The 18870-nt window shown below is 42.6% G+C and overlaps 1 protein-coding gene across 4 annotated transcripts in view; it reads left to right on the top strand.

Moving 5' to 3' along the window:
• Positions 1-16635, top strand: part of CNBP (CCHC-type zinc finger nucleic acid binding protein) — a 75378-nt gene extending 58743 nt beyond the window's left edge. For 2 of the 4 annotated variants that reach the window (XM_054701456.1, XM_054701420.1), the window contains exons 3-6: positions 13774-13911; positions 14012-14104; positions 14276-14474; positions 15565-16635. In XM_054701456.1, the coding sequence (XP_054557431.1) occupies positions 13788-13911; positions 14012-14104; positions 14276-14474; positions 15565-15682 (534 nt within the window). In that variant the 5' untranslated portion in view covers positions 13774-13787 and the 3' untranslated portion in view covers positions 15683-16635. Of the gene's footprint in view, positions 1-5046; positions 5188-13773; positions 13912-14011; positions 14105-14275; positions 14475-15564 lie in introns of those variants that run through there. The other 2 variants (XM_037524008.1, XM_037523990.2) reach the window with 2 other exon arrangements.
• Positions 16636-18870: the final 2235 nt, after the last annotated feature.

The raw sequence follows: 18870 nt of genomic DNA, 5'->3' as shown, positions 1-18870 counted from the left end.
GAGGAGGGGGCAATGTGCTCTAAAAGGGCAAGAGGAGTGAATGTTGTAGTGTTGAAACTCTTCTGTATCTTTAGTGTACAGGTGGATACACATACCTACATGAGATATACTTGTACAGAAATAAATAAAACACATGCACACAGAATATAAGTAAAATTGGGGGAATCTGAGCAAAAATAAGTGGGCTGTATTAACTTCAATATCTTGATTGTGACATTGTACCATATATCTTTGTAAAATGCTACCAATGGGGGAAATTAAGTACAGGCAACATAGGACCTCTTTGTATTAAGTCTTTCAACTAAATGTGAATCTACAATTATCTCAATAAAACCAAAAATGAGACATTATGTTTCACCTATCAGCTTGGCAAAAAATTATATCATCTCACAGTGTAAAGTGTTAGCAAGGATTTAAGAAATGTGGCTTCCTTATCCATTGCTGCTGGGAGTATAATTTGATATGACCACTTTTGAGGATAACATGGCAGCAAACAGTGAGATTTAAAATATACACCCTTCATTGACCAGAACTTCTGGGTTTATTTACCCTAGAGAAACTCTCACATGTGCCCGAGAAGATTACACAAGGTTATTTACTAAAATGCTGTTTATAATAATGTAAGAGTAGAAATAACAAAGTAGCCTCCTATAGAGAAATGGATAAATAAAATATATTTTTATATTTGTATATATTGTATTATATTTGTATATAATATAAGTATATTTTAATATTATATTGTATATATACATGGGAGTAAATAATGAACTAAATAAGAATATACATATATATGTCCATATCGGGACAGATAGATGACAGAAGCACAGTTTCAAATTTAAAAGGCAAAATACTAATTGTTACTTATTAGTAAACAACTAGCAAACTATTTAGCAAATATTAGAGTGACTACCAAGTACAGTGGGCTCTCTGTGTCTGAGGGTTCCACATCTGCAGTTTCTATTACCTGCTGATCAAAAATACATACCTGACATATGATAAACACTCAATACATGATAATAATAGTAGTAATAATGGATAACATTTTAATACTCCCAGGCACTGTTATAGGAACTTGATATATATTAGTTCTTAGCATTACTAGTTCCTATTTCAAGATTTAGCTTAGTAAACTGTTTCTACAAGACAGGTGGAAAAAATTGAGTGTCCTTAACCCTGGTTGCATACTTTCCAAGTAAAGTCACAGAGACTATTTCCCTGCTGGCAGAGAAAAGAAGACATGGAAGAGTCTGGAAGGATATATATAATATCATCTCAATTTCACAGCAGACTCTAAGGCATGTACTACACAGTTGGGCATTTTAGCGGAAGTTAAGAGTTGGCAGGTATTGCTGCTCAACTGGTACTCATTTTAAGGAATCCTGAATCATGCTGAATCATAGCATTTTAGCTGGTTCACTCTTAGGACACAATATTTTCTTATGATACTTGTCATCCTGAAAGATCTTCAAGGGCAAGGTCTGTGACTTCTTAACTAGTCACCTTTGTAACCTCTGCAATGCTGAGCACAATATCTGGGTAGGACTGAGTTCTGGGTAGGACGAGGGGAGGGAGAAAACTAACACATTTCCAGGGGAGGGAAATGAAACAGGCCACCTCTTTTTTTGAATAAGGGTGGCAGTTTATCTGGCTTTTTCCTTATTTTCAAACATCTCTCGTGAAATAGCTATACCCAAGGGCATATCCAGGCAAGAAGGGTTATTCTAGCTAAATTTCATCATAGCTCTTCTCTGGAGGCAGTCAGAATGCCTTACGATCAGTCTGGCTCTATTAATAAGTCATTACAGGGGACCTCCCTGGTGGCGCAAGGGGTTATGTCTCAGCACTATGAAACTATTGGCAGCCACTACAGCATGAGTTCAATCCCCGGCCAGGGAGCTACCCATATGGCACAGCAGACCTCTCCTGTTTCCCTGCTGCTCCCCTCAGCAGTGTACTTCAGTATATCTGCCTGTTCCACTCCTCACTCTATCTCTGATGAGTCCTCTCACCCTCCCGCACCTCTGGCCTATACCCCAGCTCTTTTATGCAAAAGTAAATAAAATCTTTTAGAACAAATATTAATAGTCATTACAGAAAGCTGAACACCTTAGATGTCACTACTCCCGAAGCCAAGGAGCAAGACCACATTATGTTGTCATTCCTTCTACTTAACGTCTTTAAAAACCTATAGGACATTGGGCCTCCCCGGTGGCGCAGCGGTTGAGCGCTGGGTTGCGAAGGTGCCCGTGGCCTCGGAGGCGCCGTTTTGATCCCCAGCTGCTCCCCAGCCACCGGAGGAGGGTCCCACATGGCGCGCAGACCTCTCCTGCCGCCCGCTGCTCCCCTCAGCAGTGTACTTCGGTCCTTCTGCCTGCTCTGCTCCCCGCTCTGGCTCTGGTGAATTCTCTCACCCTCCCGTGCTTCTGACTGTACCCAGTGCATGTATAAACAAAAACAAACAAATAAATAAATAAAACATGCCTCTATTTAAAAAAAAAAAAAACCTATAGGACATTATGTGCAGTATCTCTATTTCACATTTCCCTCATTAAAAAAAAATAAAATTATGAATATCCAGATGGGTCCACAAACATTTTATGTAGCACTGTGGTTGGAATGGTAAACAGCAATCATGTTAGAGAAGTTTATGCTTCCTGTGACAATTTTAACTTGCCTTCCTGGTGTGGCCTAGATGCACCCAGGGTGGACTTCCTCTGTTGTCTCTTGCATTAGACTGACTCACTGTTAGGGTTTAGGAAATCATTACTTAAGTATCAGCAATTTTACCACACTACTTTTTATCTCAAGAAATTATAAAGATGGGGGCCTCCCCAGTGGCGCAGCGGTTGAGCGCTGGGTTGCAAAGCTGCCCGCAGCCTCTGCGGCGCCGGTTCGATCCCTGGCTGCTCCACGGCCATCGGAGGAGGGTCCCGAATGGTAAACAGCAATCATGTTAGAGAAGTTTATGCTTCCTGTGACAATTTTAACTTGCCTTCCTGGCCTGGCCTAGATGCACCCAGGGTGGACTTCCTCTGTTGTCTCTTGCTTAGACTGACCCACTGTTAGGGTTTAGGAAATCATTACTTAAAGTATCAGCAATTTTAAAAAAAAAAAAAAAAAAAAAAAAAGAAATTATAAAGATGAATCAGTCAGGGAAGGGAAATCTGTAAAGCTGTGTAAGCTTCTTAATAATAAAACTAAATACAAAATACCATTTTATTATTGGTAACTCTGGTGTTCTAATTCATAAACTGTGAGGCAATTCAATCTTACTGGAAATGGGTCCTTTTCATACTGAACTTGGAAATATTTTTAAATTGTCTTGGTTAACAAAAGTTTAAAAACAGCATTCATTTTGGGCCTCCCCGGTGGCGCAGCGGTTGAGCGCTGGGTTGCGAAGCTGCCCGCGGCCTCTGCGGCGCCGGTTCGATCCCCGGCTGCTCCCCGGCCACCGGAGGAGGGTCCCACATGGCGCGCAGACCTCTCCTGCCGCCCGCTGCTCCCCTCAGCAGTGTACTTCGGTCCTTCTGCCTGCTCTGCTCCCCACTCTGGCTCTGGTGAATTCTCTCACCCTCCCGCGCTTCTGACTGTACCCAGTGCATGTGTAAACAGTACAAAGAAACAAACAAATAAATAAATAAAACATGCCTCTATAAAAAAAAAAAAAAAAAAACAGCATTCATTTTAAAAATAGTCCATTCACTGAGACTGTGTTGAGCACAGTCTGCTGGATGCTTTACAGTGATTATGCACGAGTGACTTGAATCCGCCTTCAATCTTTGACTCTCAACACTTGGGCTCTTAAGCACCAGTGATACTGTCCCCTCACAAACATGAACAAAAAATTCATATAGCTCGGGACTGGGAGGATTCAATGAGAGAAAATAGGGGCAAAAGAACAGCTCGTCTACACAGCCACTGACTGAACCAAGGCTACAAACAAGGACTGTTCCTACCAGTCTTGACATCTTAGTAGACTTGTGCACTTAATTTCAATGACTAAATTAAGTAAAAACTAAGATAGTGACTAAAGGAATGAAAAGTGCATTTCTGGGATACACCAGCCAACAACGCGGGCTGCATAGCACCCTCAAGGAGCACGACGCTCAGCACGAGACTGTAGTAATCCCAGGGCTGTGGGAACTCCAGACTTGGGACCTCTCCCACTCTTCCCATGTTTTTAATAAAAATCGCTCTGAAGTAGGGCACAAAACCCTAGAATATTTTAGTTCACATTCAACAATTTAAATTGGCTTCAACCTGGCCGAAATTCTGTGTTGCTATATCCCCTCTCTTTTGGAGAAAACACCAAATCTAAACTAGAGGTCATTCCTGAAAGTGACAGGTGGTGGGGGGCGGATGGCTCCCCCCGACCCCTGCCATTGCAACGTCACACACAAACGTGTTAGACAGGCACAAGGCTGCCGAGTGGCGGGGGGTCTCACTGCCCCCCCAGGGCGGGCGCTTTAATTTTGGGGGGGTTGTGTGGGTCCTGCCGGTGAGTGTGGCGAGGCCTTCGGGGCTCTGTCCAGGCTCACAGAAAAGCCAGAACAAATCTCAGCCGCAGCCGCTTCCGTGACTTGGCAGCTGAGGCGCCTCCGAGCTGGGCTGCGCGCATCAGGCCGCGACTCCTCCGCGGGCGCCGACCCAGGCCAGCGGAGGCTGCGGCGTCCTCCCCGGCCACAAGGATGCCTTCGCCCAAGACCAGCCCCTGGCACCCCCGTGGCCTGCGGCCCGCAGGGATCGCCGGGCGGGGTCCCTCAGCGCCCTCTCCAGCCCCCTCTCCCTCTCCAACCCCTGCAGCCCCGCCCGGGCCGAGAAGAGCGGGGCCTGGAATAGACCAGAGACGCCCGAGAGCGCCGGGGCCCGCGACCCGCCGGGCGGGAAAGGCCGCGCGCGAGGCACGGCGGGAGAGGGCGCCGCGCGCGGAGGCCGGCCCCGCCCCGCGCCCCGCCGGGCTGGAGCCCTCCCCGCGGGCGGCGCTGATTGGCCGGCCGCGCCTCGCGCGCTGATTGGCCGCGTGGGCGAGGCGGAGGCGAGCCGTGCGCAGCGGCGTGTGTGGGGCCGTGTGCAGACCCGCGTGTGGCGCAGGCAAGACCCTGAAAATAAACAGCCGCTGCCTTGCGCGCTGCCTTCCCGGGCCTGCGTCCGAGTCTCCGCCGCTGCGGGCCCGCCCAGACGCTGAAGGTGAGAGCCGGGAGCGGGGTGTGGGCCCCGGGGAGCCGCGGCGCGGGCCCCGGCCCGACGCGGACGGGGCGGCTCGGGAGCGGCGATGGCGGCCGCCTCTGGCCTGCGCCGCAGCTGCGTCAGGCGGGAAGCGCGGCCGCCGCCGCCGCCTCGGGCCTGGGTTTCCGGCCCGCCGGGGTCGGGCGACCCGCCCGCCCTTCTCCCGAGCCGCGGAGCCCGGCCGCCGCGCGTCGGCGCCTCGCCCGGGGCCAAGGCCTCGCCTCAGGCCGCAGCCTCACGGCCGCGGAGGCCCGGCCCGGGCGCCCTTGGGGCCGCGTCCTGAGGCCCCAGGGTCGCGGGGCGGGGCGGGGGGTCTCGTTGGCGGGAACTTGGCGGAAGGGGCCGAGGGTGGGGACCCGGGTGCGGGCGGCGGGGGATGGGGCCGGCCCGCGCAGGCCATGTGCTGGGGCCGTGGGCCTGGCGGGCCCCGCGCCTGGGGCGGGTGCCGGGGGGCCTGGGAAGGGCCCTTGAAGAACTTCCTGCGTGTGGAGTCAGAGGAGACCCCGCTGGAAGGCCCGCGGGTCCCGGGAGCTCGTCCTGTCCCTCCTGGAGAGCCTCCCGATTCTTGAATTTTTATCGTCATTCAGATGCTCCTAAGTTACTTGCCTTACGTTGCAGTTCGTGAAGGCGCAGATAGGGCTCGCTTTCCTGGACTCAACGCTCGCTGAGCTGGAGGGGCCCTCTCCAAACCCCATTATCGGGGGAGGGTGGGGGAAATTCGTCAATTTGTCAAACGTCCAGAATCATAGCGATGGCAGCAACCTTGCCGTCGTTTGTTGCATTAATTAAGCGAGTATAATTTGAGAAAAGAGACGTTTCTAGCTCCTCGCTTTTCCGTAACGTGGAAACCTGTTTTAGAGCGGCGTAGTCGCCCATGTTTGGATTTGGGTGTTGATTTTATTACGGGTAAGACATGCTTGTTGCCACATGTTAACCACATGGCCTCAGCCACGGGGCACTTCCAAAGGAAGTGAGTACATCTGGCCTTGGGGGGGGGGTTGTCTTTCAAAAGAAGACATTGCTCAGTAATGATTTGTAACTTCAGATAGTGTGTTCCAGGCATTTTATTCAGAAGGACCCACGAAAAGGGGTAAGATAAAGAAACGGAGAGTTTATTTCAAAGTAAAAAATTAATTTGCATCTTTAGCCCCCAAATACGAGTGTTTAAAAATATGTTTTCCCCATTTTTTATTGTATGACCCATTTTCAGAGGAACACAGTCAGTCCATCCACTTAAATTAGCCGCTCTATTACAGTTTTGTTTAAGTACTTTGGGTTTTGAGGGTTTTAAAAAGATGCATGAGGGAAGTTCCTAACTCATTTTTCTCTCTGCAAAGCAGTTTTCAAATACTGCTAACGAATTGCATTGATCATGTCTTAAACACATATAAAGTGCCTTCAGGTAGGTTCATTCTGTTTTTTTAGCTTGTTGAGCCTAATTCTTGTCTACTGGCGCGCTCTATATTGGAGCATAAAAAGAATAATTTATTAGATTCCCAAGAGCTGAATTAACTTTTTTTCCAAATTACAACTCTTGGCAGGGGATTTTTTTTTTTTTTTAAGCTAGCAGTATATACTTGTGTGCTTATCACATATGTCACATTAGAAAACGTGGGTACATTTTTCTTAGCAACAAAATGTCTACATTCCTTTTCATTTCGATAATAAGAGGGGTACAGTATTTCAAACAAATAGGCACAAATAGGCGCTCAGATATTTTGAGCCAAGTTAGTGGGAGAGGAAGGGAAGTTTATTACACTGTCATTTGAATCTCTGCAACAGTGATACCTTTTTTAAGGTATTATGAATTAGTATTTATAAGGTATTGTAAGTGGATTTTATAATACGGTAATGACATTAAGGTTTTTTTTAACCTTTCTTTTAAAAAAATATTATAAAAAATATGTGGTAGGTACATGGAAAGCTACCAAATTGGTGCTTAAAAACAATAGAACCACAGTTTGCCCAGTTGTAATAGAGTCTTTTTGGTAAAAATGGACCACTAGAGTTTGCTTTACCCCCTGTGGGAATGAGTTTAGAACACACACACACAAATGTTGGCTTCTTTCCTCTTCACCTCCTGACAGTAAGTGGAGAGCCAGAAGTCTGATGCCAAGGCATCCTAGCCTGCTATGTGGAAAACTCTTTCCATACAGCCTCATTTAGTAGAACTCCCATTCTGGCGTTGTTGGATGCTGCTGCAGGCAAGCATGCTATTGAGAGATTCCAGTAAACTATCCACCATTTTCATGTTGTAAAAACTTAATGGAATAAAAAAAAAATGAGGGTCTTTGACCACCAAAATTCAAGTTGTACATAGATCAATTGTATTAATCAGGAATGTGAGTGTATGCTTAGTGATCATACTTACAGTGGTTATAATTACAAATGAAGGCATTAACTAGTGAAATCAGGTCTTTGGGTCTGTAGTAATACTCTGAAGTTTGGCCTTGAGGAAGGTAGAAAAGAAAGTCTGTCTTGGCTTCAAATTAAGGAAAGCTGTGAATAAATTGATATATCGCTGTGGATTTTTAATCACTTGTAGTTTTGACTTATCTAAAGAAATTTAGATCAAATTACTTTTGTGCTAAAATTTAAATTAATGTGCTTTATGCAATTATTTGCTAGGTAGTGGTACTACCATCTGTAATGTTTTTGATGTGGGAGTGAATGGGTGTATTCTTATAGAAGTTTCATGTATTTTATCACTTAACCCTAACAAAAATTTATGCGAAGGACTTAGAGCCACTCTTGAAATACTGTCTCAGAACTTTCTAGCTGTATGGCTTTGGGTAAGTCACTTGGTCTCAGACCTTCAGTTTCAAGTATGGTAAGGCTTATACATATACCTATTGACCCTTGACTCATAATAGATATTTCGTTATTAAAACCTTTCAGGAGTTACAAGGGCAGGCAGAAGTGGATAGGAAATAACCAAGGTCATGCAATAAGTACAGGAACCAGGATAAGAACCCAGAATTGCCCCCAATATTGTACTCTGTTCTCTGACCAGAATGCAGGTAATGCACCATGTAACTTGCTTCCTTTCATTCCGTATGTATTTTTATTACAACAGTCTATAAAAGTGTTTCAGTACCACGTTGGAACACTAACAGAATAATGATGAGTAAGTGCATTCAGGGGCAAAAGCTTCACTATGGCCTGGCTACAGTTAGGTCGACATGGATGAGTCAGATAATTCTAAGTTTGGGGGAAATAATTAGAGATACAGCAAAATATGAATATATACAACTGTGTTAGTAAAAAAAAATACAGTAAAACTAGCCAGATTCACACCATACTTTGTCATTTTTCTCCCAACTTTTCTATTGGTACATATCTTAAATGTATTTTGTATGGTACAATGAGTTAATAATTTTTTATTCATTCATTGGTCTTGACTGTACTGCTAGGTTTAAGTAAGTTTACTTTGTTCTTGCATCAAAAATATGGTGCAGTTACATTAATGTAGACAAATTACAATCATTTGTGTTTTGGTGCCAATTTCAGGATTTAAGCCATAAAGTCTAAGTGAACACAAAATGTGCCTGTACAATAGGCAGGTTTCATTTAGCAAAAATGGCGCCGTACAGTGAAAACTCTGATCTCGTCAGGTATTATCTTGACTGCCTTCGTACTCCTCTGGCCTGACGTGCTCTGTAGTCCTACTTCATTTTAAAATGTGTCGATCATGAAAATGGACTGCCCCAGAGTTGAAACAGATACCTGATTCCTAGTAGCTGAAAATGAGAGGTCACTTGGAATTCACCCTTTTTCCTCTTACCGTTTCTCCATTCCATTCAGGAAATAGACTTTATGAGATGAGAAACAGCATAAGCAGAGTTAACCCCACTCTAAACCTGTCATTACACATTGGACTGTGTTCTAATCTGTTAAGCAATCTGAGTTAATGGGGGGGTGGGGTGGGAAGGAAAAACCATGTAGCAGAGAACTGATGCTCTTACAAAGTTTAAGTTGAGCGTCTGTTAAGCACAAGGCACCTCACAACGACTTTCCACAGACCAGTTTTATCACCTTCCTTTTCTGAGTAAGGACAAATGAGATGGCTCAGGTGTTTGAAGTTAACCTGGGTTAAGTGATTAAACCAGGTTCTGTAGTCCCAGAACCTTTTTGTTAAGTGTGAGGGAGATAGTATAGATAGCATGACTTTTAGCAGCAATAAGGAAATAATTCCTCACAGCAGTGAAAATACAGTGTTTTGTCTTTCATCTCAAATTTGTACATCTCTTTTGTATCATTTCATAATGAAGTCTAGCTTGGTAGTGAATTCTTGGAGGGGAAGAGCCTGAATAGCTAGTTAGGAGGCTTGACTTGGTTGCTGACTTTTTTATGACCTTGGGTTACAATTTCTGTCATGTGCAAACTGTATTATATAGTCTGAAATATTCTTGACTTTAGAGTGGTTGTAGCTAATCTTTAATGAGTACCTAATTGAAAATACATTTGTTACTTTAATGGCGGGGTAACTTGTGAGAGTAAGGAGTAAGAATTAGGTGGTTTGTTGTTAGTGTTAGGGGGAAAGGATGTCCTGAGCTGATCCCATACAGGCTTTGTGGACCCCACCCCCACTCCAGACTAAAGCCATCAGGACATTGGGAAAGACAAATCCCATCACCACCAAAGGGAAGGTGGCTGGGACCTGAGGGTGGAGTTAAGCAGCCAGGTTGGGCATAAAAACCAAACACGTGGGCCTTGGGGGGGTCTCACTGTCGTCCGGCTCCTGGCTCGCGGCCAGCTCTCAGGGTGCCATTTGGGATTCTAGATCAGCGGATCGGGTAGGTCGCATTTAAAACTTTGTCTCCCATTTTTCTCCCTGAGCTGTACATTTCCTCATTTGCCCTTCCCTTGTAAATAAACCTTTTATTAACCTTTCACGTGTGCCCGCAGTATTGATAAGTCCTTTTAAGCGCGCGGGTGAGGACCTACAGTCAGGCACCCCGTTTTGTATCGGGGCTGCTCTATAATAACATTAGTACTTAACTAATTGGATTGGATTTTATAAGAAACTATTTTTCATTCAGCAAATGACTACTAGCGTTCCCCCCCACCCCCAAAAAGGGTAAAGTACTGAAATAAATAATTGCTACTGAAAGGTTAATTATATGAGGTGGTATGGTGATTCAAAGGTGAATTGCTTGGTTTCTGCCCTCCAGGAATTTGATAAAAAGCAATATGGTAGTGCCATCAGACATTAAAAAGTGCATCTTAATAGGAAGAATTCCAGGCTGGGAGATGTGGTCAGATTATTTTATAAAGTTGGCTCTTCAATGTAGGGAACAGTTGTGACAGGTGGAGGGGATAAAGGCAGGGTAGTGAAGCAAAATCATAGCCAAGAGTAGTGAGACTCAAGAGCCATAATTTTCAGCTGTTTTACTTTGCTTCCCTCTATAGTTTTCCTAAGGATTAACTCCGAAATTTTCTAAAGACCTTTTAACTAGATACATTTGTATGTAGAGTATAGCGATGATGGAGACCTGCCTACTGTGAGCAGCATGTCTCTAAACATGGAAACTGCTTGTTGGTTGGTGTTAAGAGACAACACTGTCACAAAGAACTCTGAAAATGTAATCAACTAATGGACTGATTACCTTGGCTGAGAGAGTGGTGGTGAAGAGAACCCTGATGGCATACACATTACCTAAGCCTACCTGGAAGACCTCTTTAAAAAATGGGCTCTGCTGGTGGTGGGTCCTTGACATATTGATTAAATTGTTTCCTTTCCCTATAATGGGGTTTTTTTGAACCTGACTTTATTCCAGCAGTCAAAATTAGGAGACCAAAATCTGTTGATGGCAAAACAAACAACTAAAACTTAGTGTATGCGGTCACTCAGCTGTTCCTAACTGATTTTGCAAAATAGTGTAATTGCAGTGTAAACAGAGATACCCTGCTTTTCCTTAAACAATTTGTAGTTCCCTATAGAAATGGTCACATTTCAGTTTTCCATTCATTTAGGAAGAAGTAGGGCTTAATGTTTAATCTTGAAGTGTTGTTTTAGCTAATCATTTTCTTTCTAGAAATACCCTCTGGTTCTTTTTACTTTCCACTTTGGATTTGGGTCTCCTGAATATAGAGATAAGACAAAATGGAAAAAGGAACTGTTCATGGAAAATCTCCACATACGTCAAACCTTTCTTAAACTAGTATCCTATGTTGAGGTGAAAGTAAAGCAAAAATATAACTGCTGACTTTCTCCCATTGATAAACACCTGGTGATTCATTGTAACATTGCCTTTGTACTTTTTAATATTTTAAACATGAGAGATTCTTCTAAAGCCTGGCTCCAAGGTGAGGGGAATGATTACTGTTAATCATTTTCTTAGCTTTTGAAAGATATATTGAACTTTGAGTCTTCAGATTTTTGTTTTGTCTTTTCTAAAAGATAAGTATTTTGTTTAAATATGAAATAACCCAGGCCATGAGAAATTGCAGGGATTACCTAGTTAAAAGAGATCAATCATTGCTTTGCAAATAACATTAATCTAAACTTTTTAATCTTCACTGGCTGGTTTCTTCTGACTAGAAGTGTGCATTGTACATTGAAACCACTGACTTAACAAGTATCCTTAACAGCCACACACACAGACTCGTCCCGTCATTTTGGGGTTTTTGGTAGGAAGATTCCTTTGAAAATTTATCCTGAACCTGATTGCAGAGTTAGGAGAAGTATTAAGTTCTTTTGAATGTTTGACGTTGGAAAGATTTGAAATTTCCGCTTAATTTTTATACTTACAGATTTCTCCACAACTTAACGAAAAACCAAGGAGTGGTTTTTAACCCAAAAAATGGAGTGCAGATGATGTATAAGATGTATAAGTTCCATCTGTATTTTGGTGCTGAGATTGGTTTGGTTAAATCATTATCCAGTCAGTCTTGTACCAATGAAACCATGTATTCTCGAGCATGGTACTTATTCTTGAGTTTATGAGAGTTTTAAAAAAACTTTATTTACCAGTATTTTATGCTGGGATTAAAGGCTTAAAATGTCTAGTTGTTGAAATGTGAATGTTTTTAGCTCTAGTTTATATTTATTTTCTTTCTTTATGCATACAAGAGCCAGGGTACAGGCCAGAGATGCCAGGGTGGGGGGAGTGTGTGTGAGAGGATCCACCAGAGACAGAGTGGGGAACAGAACAGACAGACAGACTGAAATACACTGCTGAGGGGAGCAGTGGGTGAGTCAGGAGAGGTCTGCTGCGGCAGCTCCCTGGTTGGCCGGGGATTGAACTCATGCTGCAGAGGCTGTGGATTGCTTCATAGTATGGTGCTTAACTCCTTGCGCCACCAGGGAGGCCCTATTTTCTAATTTAAAACATTTATACAGACTATCAGAAGCTGGGTGCCTGTCCTTGTGCTAGTTTTTTTTTTTTTTTTTAAACTTGGTGTTTATCCTACAACATTCCATCCCATTTTATTCCATGCTACTCTCTTTTTCTATTCTATGAATAACCTTTGTTTATTTTAAGATTGTTACATAAGTAGGATAAAATCCATGTGTTTTAGTGTGAGTTTTGCTTTTATTTTAAAGTAATATCCAATAAAGGAGTCTTACTGAAATTCCAAGGAGCTTTGCTTTACATGTAAAAATGGGAATTTGGATACGGGAGTCGGAAAGGGAAAATAGTACAAATGGTCCCAGTACCTCTGTTATTTCTGTAATACACCTGATATTTTTAACATACTTGTGCCCGCTAGAGAGATAATTAATATCCTACAAATCTTTAAACATATACTCTTAGATTCAATCAGTAAGCAAGGCATGAAGGTTACAGAAAGAGAATAGTTTTCTTCACTTACCCTTCCCTCTCAGAATTTATTTTGTCCCATTGGTTTGGATTATTTCAATTTTATGATTAGTGAATGACTGCCCAAAATTAAACTTTTACTAGTCATGGCTTATAACCATGTCAATGTGTCCATTACGTTGCGACTAGAATGAGGTATTTCTAATAATGGCTGTTAATCTATACTAACCCTGTAAACACCATCACCCTGTCAGTAACTGAATTAGTATGTATGTGTTGATCCATATATGTCAGTCTTAATAGTTGTAAAGATTTAGGGCCTCCCTGGTGGCACAGGCGGTTGAGCACCACACTGAAGCCGTCCACAGCTTCTGCAGCACATGTTTGATCCCGGCCGGTCAGGGAGAAACCCACAAGGCGCAGCGGACCTCTCCTGCTCGTCCGCTGCTCCCCTCAACAGTCTGCCTGTTCTGTTCCCCGTTCAATCTCTGGTGAATCCTCTAACCCTCCTGCGTGTCTGGCCTGTACCGGGTTCTTGTATGAATAAATAAATCCTTTTTTGGAAAAAAAAAGGGGAAAAAATTTGTAAAGATTTTAAATTGTATAATATTACAGGTTTTTCTGTTTTGCTGTTAATGTAAGTGTACAATGCCTAAGTATGTATCGTGTGCTAAGCGATATATTGACTTTCCTCCCTGAGAGTAATCCAAAAATATGCTAAAGAGAATAGGCTATAAGAAATTTCAAGTGGTTTAATGTTACCATTTTTAATATTTTGAAGATCTAACTGCAGCCATGAGCAGCAATGAGTGCTTCAAGTGTGGACGATCTGGTCACTGGGCCCGGGAATGCCCTACTGGTGGAGGCCGTGGTCGTGGAATGAGAAGCCGTGGCAGAGGTGGTTTTACCTCGGATAGAGGTATTTTTGTCGAATAAAAAATTTTGATGTATTTTAGTATTCATTAGTATTAAGACTGGTCTAATTAGCCAATTTCCGTGTTTGTTTCTGCTCAAAATAGGTTTCCAGTTTGTCTCCTCGTCTCTTCCAGACATCTGTTATCGTTGTGGTGAGTCTGGTCATCTTGCCAAGGATTGTGATCTTCAGGAGGATGGTAAGTATTTAACACTTTTTCTCATATCCCTCTACAACTTGAGGTGAGCATGTATTAATGAACATAGCATTGGAAAAGATTTTCCACATTTAAGACCTTGTATGATTTAAAATGCAACAACATTGTAAAGGTTTTATAGTCTTGGTCTGCTTCTTTTCCTTATTGTTGAAGCCTGCTATAACTGCGGTAGAGGTGGCCACATTGCCAAGGACTGCAAGGAGCCCAAGAGAGAGCGGGAGCAGTGCTGCTACAACTGTGGCAAACCAGGCCATCTGGCTCGTGACTGTGACCATGCGGATGAGCAAAAGTGCTATTCTTGTGGAGAATTTGGACACATCCAAAAAGACTGCACCAAAGTGAAGTGCTATAGGTAAGTAGTTGAAATGTTGCTGTAGGAAAGTTCATTGATGATGTTTCTAGAAATGGATTAGCTATGATGGGGAAGGACTTTATAGATCAGTTCATTCAGTGAAAATTGGCTATGACCAGATGACAGATTTTAGCATATATAACCAGCAGCCTGTGTGTGTAAAAAGTTTGTTTAAAAGTGACATTAGTCACTTTTTTGCCATGATAGCTGTGACTTATGGCAACCGGGACAGCTTATACAACTGGAATTGTTTTGTGTCTTAAAAATAATGTTAGAGGGCCTCCCCGGTGGCGCAGCGGTTGAGCGCTGGGTTGCGAAGCTGCCCGCGGCCTCTGCGGCGCCGGTTCGATCCCCGGCTGCTCCCCGGCCACCAGAGGAGGGTCCCACATGGCGCGCAGACCTCTCCTGCCGCCCGCTGCTCCCCTCAGCAGTGTACTTCGGTCCTTCTGCCTGCTCTGCTCCCCGCTCTGGCTCTGGTGAATTCTCTCACCCTCCCGCGCTTCTGACTGTACCCAGTGCATGTATAAACAAAAAAACAAACAAACAAACCAGCAAACAAATAAATAAAGCATGCCTCTATAAAAAAAAAAAAAAAAATGTTAGAGTAGTATGGAGCTTTCAAAGATTTTGGAGAAGGCTCTTTATAATGCACAGATCTCAGAGAGCTTGGTTTTATCTGTGATTGTGATATATGTTTATATTTAAAGTGTACAATTTGATGTTTGATATATATACACCCCTAAAATCTTAGTGTTAACTTGCACAAAGATAAAACACCTTGGCCAGTGTTTTTGGTTTTGATGTTGGTTGATCTCTTCCGGCAAGAGTTTTAATTTTATGGATTAGGCTGCACAGTTGAGTAATTTTATTACCGAGCTCCCTTTAGAGGTTAGTTGGGGAGGAGGGTTCATGAGATGGACTGTCTTAACGAGAAAAATATATTACTTGTCCACTTTTTATTCTGCAGTGACTATTGCTTTAGCAGACAGTTTTTTGTTTGGTTTTGTTTGTTTGGTTTTTTGTTGTTGTTTGTGGGTTTTTTTTTTTTTTTTGAACACCATTATGAAAGCTCTTTAATTTCTTTTTTCAGGTGTGGTGAAACTGGTCATGTAGCCATCAACTGCAGCAAGACAAGTGAAGTCAACTGTTACCGCTGTGGCGAGTCAGGGCACCTTGCACGGGAATGCACGATTGAGGCCACAGCTTAATTATTTTCCTTTGTCGCCCCTCCTTTTTCTGATTGATGGTTGTATTATTTTCTCTGAATCCTCTTCACTGGCCAAAGGTTGGCAGATAGAGGCTATTCCCAGGCCAGTGAGCTTTACTTGCCGTGTAAAAGGAGGAAAGGGGTGGAAAAAAAATCGACTTTCTGCATTTAACAAAAAAAAAAAGTTTATGTTTAGTTTGGTAGAGGTGTTATGTATAATGCTTTGTTAAAGAACCCCCTTTCCGCGCCACTGGTGAATAGGGATTGAATGGGAAGAGTTGAGTCAGACCAGTAAGCCCATTCTGGGTTTCTTGAATATGTTCCCATGTAGGAGGTAAAACCAATTCTGGAAGTGTCTGAGCTTCCGTAAATAACTTTAATTTTAGCGTAATGATGGCCTTGGATTATCTGACCTCAGTAGCTGTTAAATAACATCAAGTAACATCTCTATCAGGCCCTACATAGAACATACAGTTGAGTGGAGTAAACAACATAAAAAACAGGAGTGTTATCCGAGAGGCATCGGGATTAAAGCCTAAACAGGAACAACTTCATCACAGCATTGATGCTGGAAATAACAGATGGCGATTGCAAAAGTTTAGAACACATTTTTTTCAAAGACTAAATCTAAAATCCAGAGTAAACTACTATGCTCAGAGCATAATTCGGAGCTATTCAGGAATTGCAGAGAAATGCATTTTCACAGAAATCAAGAAGTTATTTTTGTATACTATATCACTTAGACAACTGTGTTTAATTTGCTGTAATCAGTTTTTAAAAGTCAGATGGAAAACGCAACTGAGTTCTAGAAAATAGAAATGTAATTTTAAACTATCCAATAAAGCTGGAGGAGGAAGGGGAGTTTGACTAAAGTTCTTTTTGTTTGTTTCAAATTTTCGTTAATGTATATAGTGCAAAATGCCATATTAAAGAGGGGAATGTGGAGGACTGAAAGCTGACAGTTTGTACTGTTCTTTTTGTACTAACTCAGTCATATATTCATTAATGAAAAGTTGTTAAAGAGAAGCAGGAACTTCGTATAAGGTTAGTGTCACTTTTTTGCAGGGTTATGGAAAATTTAGCTTTCTGTTTCCGTGTAGCTCTGTTGTCCATTGTAACGTTGCCCTTTAGTATTCATTCTGAGCATTTTTTACTGAGTACCATTTCATTTTTCCCCTGGCTTCACAGGGATCTGAAGTGTTGGATTCCTTCTGTTTTTCTAGCATCTGATCTAGAGTTGAGGTGAACCTTGGAAATCTGATTTAATGAACTCAATTTGTAGATAAGTTATTAGAATTTTAACTTGCTTGGACAAGTATCTTTCCCACCCTATACCCTCTGTTCTTTTTTGTACCCACTTTGACTGGAGGACATAAGCTTCCCAGCTTAGTTCGTTTTTTGCCCTCTTTACATGACTGATTTTTTCACCTTGGAAGTATTGTAGATTTTTTCATCCTCCATGTAGGTATCACTTCACTGTTGAAGTGTTGGTGTCTCAGCTTTACAGATTAACAAATTAATCCAAAGCAGGCAAGAAAGTAACATCATGACATGTATTCATAAGAAAATGACTGTTTACATGTTTAATTTTTTCTTGATACTGTTAGTGAACGAATGGTATAGCTCATGTTAACCATGCACATTAAAATACCTTGATAATTTAGGTTCTACCATAAATATGGGAAGCATAGGGAAGACCTATTTTCAAAGACATCACCGTTACATATTTAGTTTACTGGGGTGGTATGCCCCTCAAAATTTTCTGTCCCCAAGTAGGAAAACAACAGCAAATGAAATATTTAGAACAACTTTGCTTCACAAAAGCCTTTCTTAGTGCTTTATTTGTAGTATCTAACAGTCTTTGTTTCAAGATCCTTTGATATACATAATGAAGAACTCTTACATAGCAGACCGCACAGTATGATATTAGAAACATTTAATTGCCTTGACCTGGATGACTAAGTACAACCTGAAAGTATTTCATTTTCAGGGAAATAAAGATAATTTGTAGCAGCTAGTGAACAATTAGTGTAGGGGTTAATGCTTTGTCACATGACTTTTTTTTTTTTTTTTTTTATAGAGGCATGCTTTATTCATTTGTTTGCTGGTTGGTTTGTTTGTTTTGTTTATACATGCACTGGGTACAGTCAGAAGCGCGGGAGGGCGAGAGAATTCACCAGAGCCAGAGCGGGGAGCAGAGCAGGCAGAAGGACCGAAGCACACTGCTGAGGGGAGCAGCGGGCGGCAGGAGAGGTCTGCGCGCCATGTGGGACCCTCCTCCGGTGGCCGGGGAGCAGCCGGGGATCGAACCGGCGCCGCAGAGCCCCGGGCAGCTTCGCAACCCAGCGCTCAACCGCTGCGCCACCGGGGAGGCCCTCACATGACTTGTTTTAAGGTGACTTCAGAGTAATACCTTAGTACATGAATGGTTGGTTTGGGGTTTATTTTTTGATTTTGGGTAAAGAGACCTAAGTTTTTGAAGTGGATTCCTCCTTCAGATGATAAAGACTAGAAATAAATCCCCAATAATAGTGTTTCTCCTATACCTGTTAAGAGTCCCATCCCTGCAAACTAGTTCATATAAAAGGTCAAGGGTATTTTTAAAGATTTATTTATGCATACAAGAGCTGGAATACAGGCCAGAGGTGTGGGGGGTAAGAGGATTCACCAGAGACAGTGAGGAACAGAACAGGCAGGCTGACCGAAGTACACTGCTGAGGGGAGCCGCAGGCGAGTCAGGAGGTATCACTTCATTGTTGAAGTGTTGGTGTCTGCACCATATGGGTAGCTCCCTGGCTGGGAATCAAACTCATGCTGCCCCCACCCCCACCCCCTTTTAAACATGAGTTGAGGGGATGAAGGAAAGATTAACTTTCTCAAGCTTCTTGATCAATTTCTTAAAGGAATGGATCAGATTCTCTCCTACAAACTTGGATTTCATAAAACATTTAAATGAAACAATGGAAACTCAACCCTCCATCTAGATTTACCAGCAAATAGCCATTTGAAAGTAAATTGTAGATGTGACTTCACTGAATGTTTTGGCATACATCTGCTAAGAGTTAAGATGTTCTTTATCAGCACACAATACTGTTAGCATATACTTCCCTAGTGCCATCTGATACCTAACACTATTCAAATAGTCCCAGTTGCGAAAAAATAAGTTTTCCCAAACTAAGGGGAAAAGTG

The sequence above is a fragment of the Talpa occidentalis genome, unplaced genomic scaffold (genome assembly GCF_014898055.3).
Source record: "Talpa occidentalis isolate TD23 unplaced genomic scaffold, MPIMG_talOcc4v2.1 talOcc4.10, whole genome shotgun sequence".
Taxonomy (NCBI): Eukaryota; Metazoa; Chordata; class Mammalia; order Eulipotyphla; family Talpidae; genus Talpa; species Talpa occidentalis.
The sequence above is the reverse complement of the archived record's forward strand: the minus strand, read 5'-3'. Positions and strand labels throughout refer to the sequence as shown.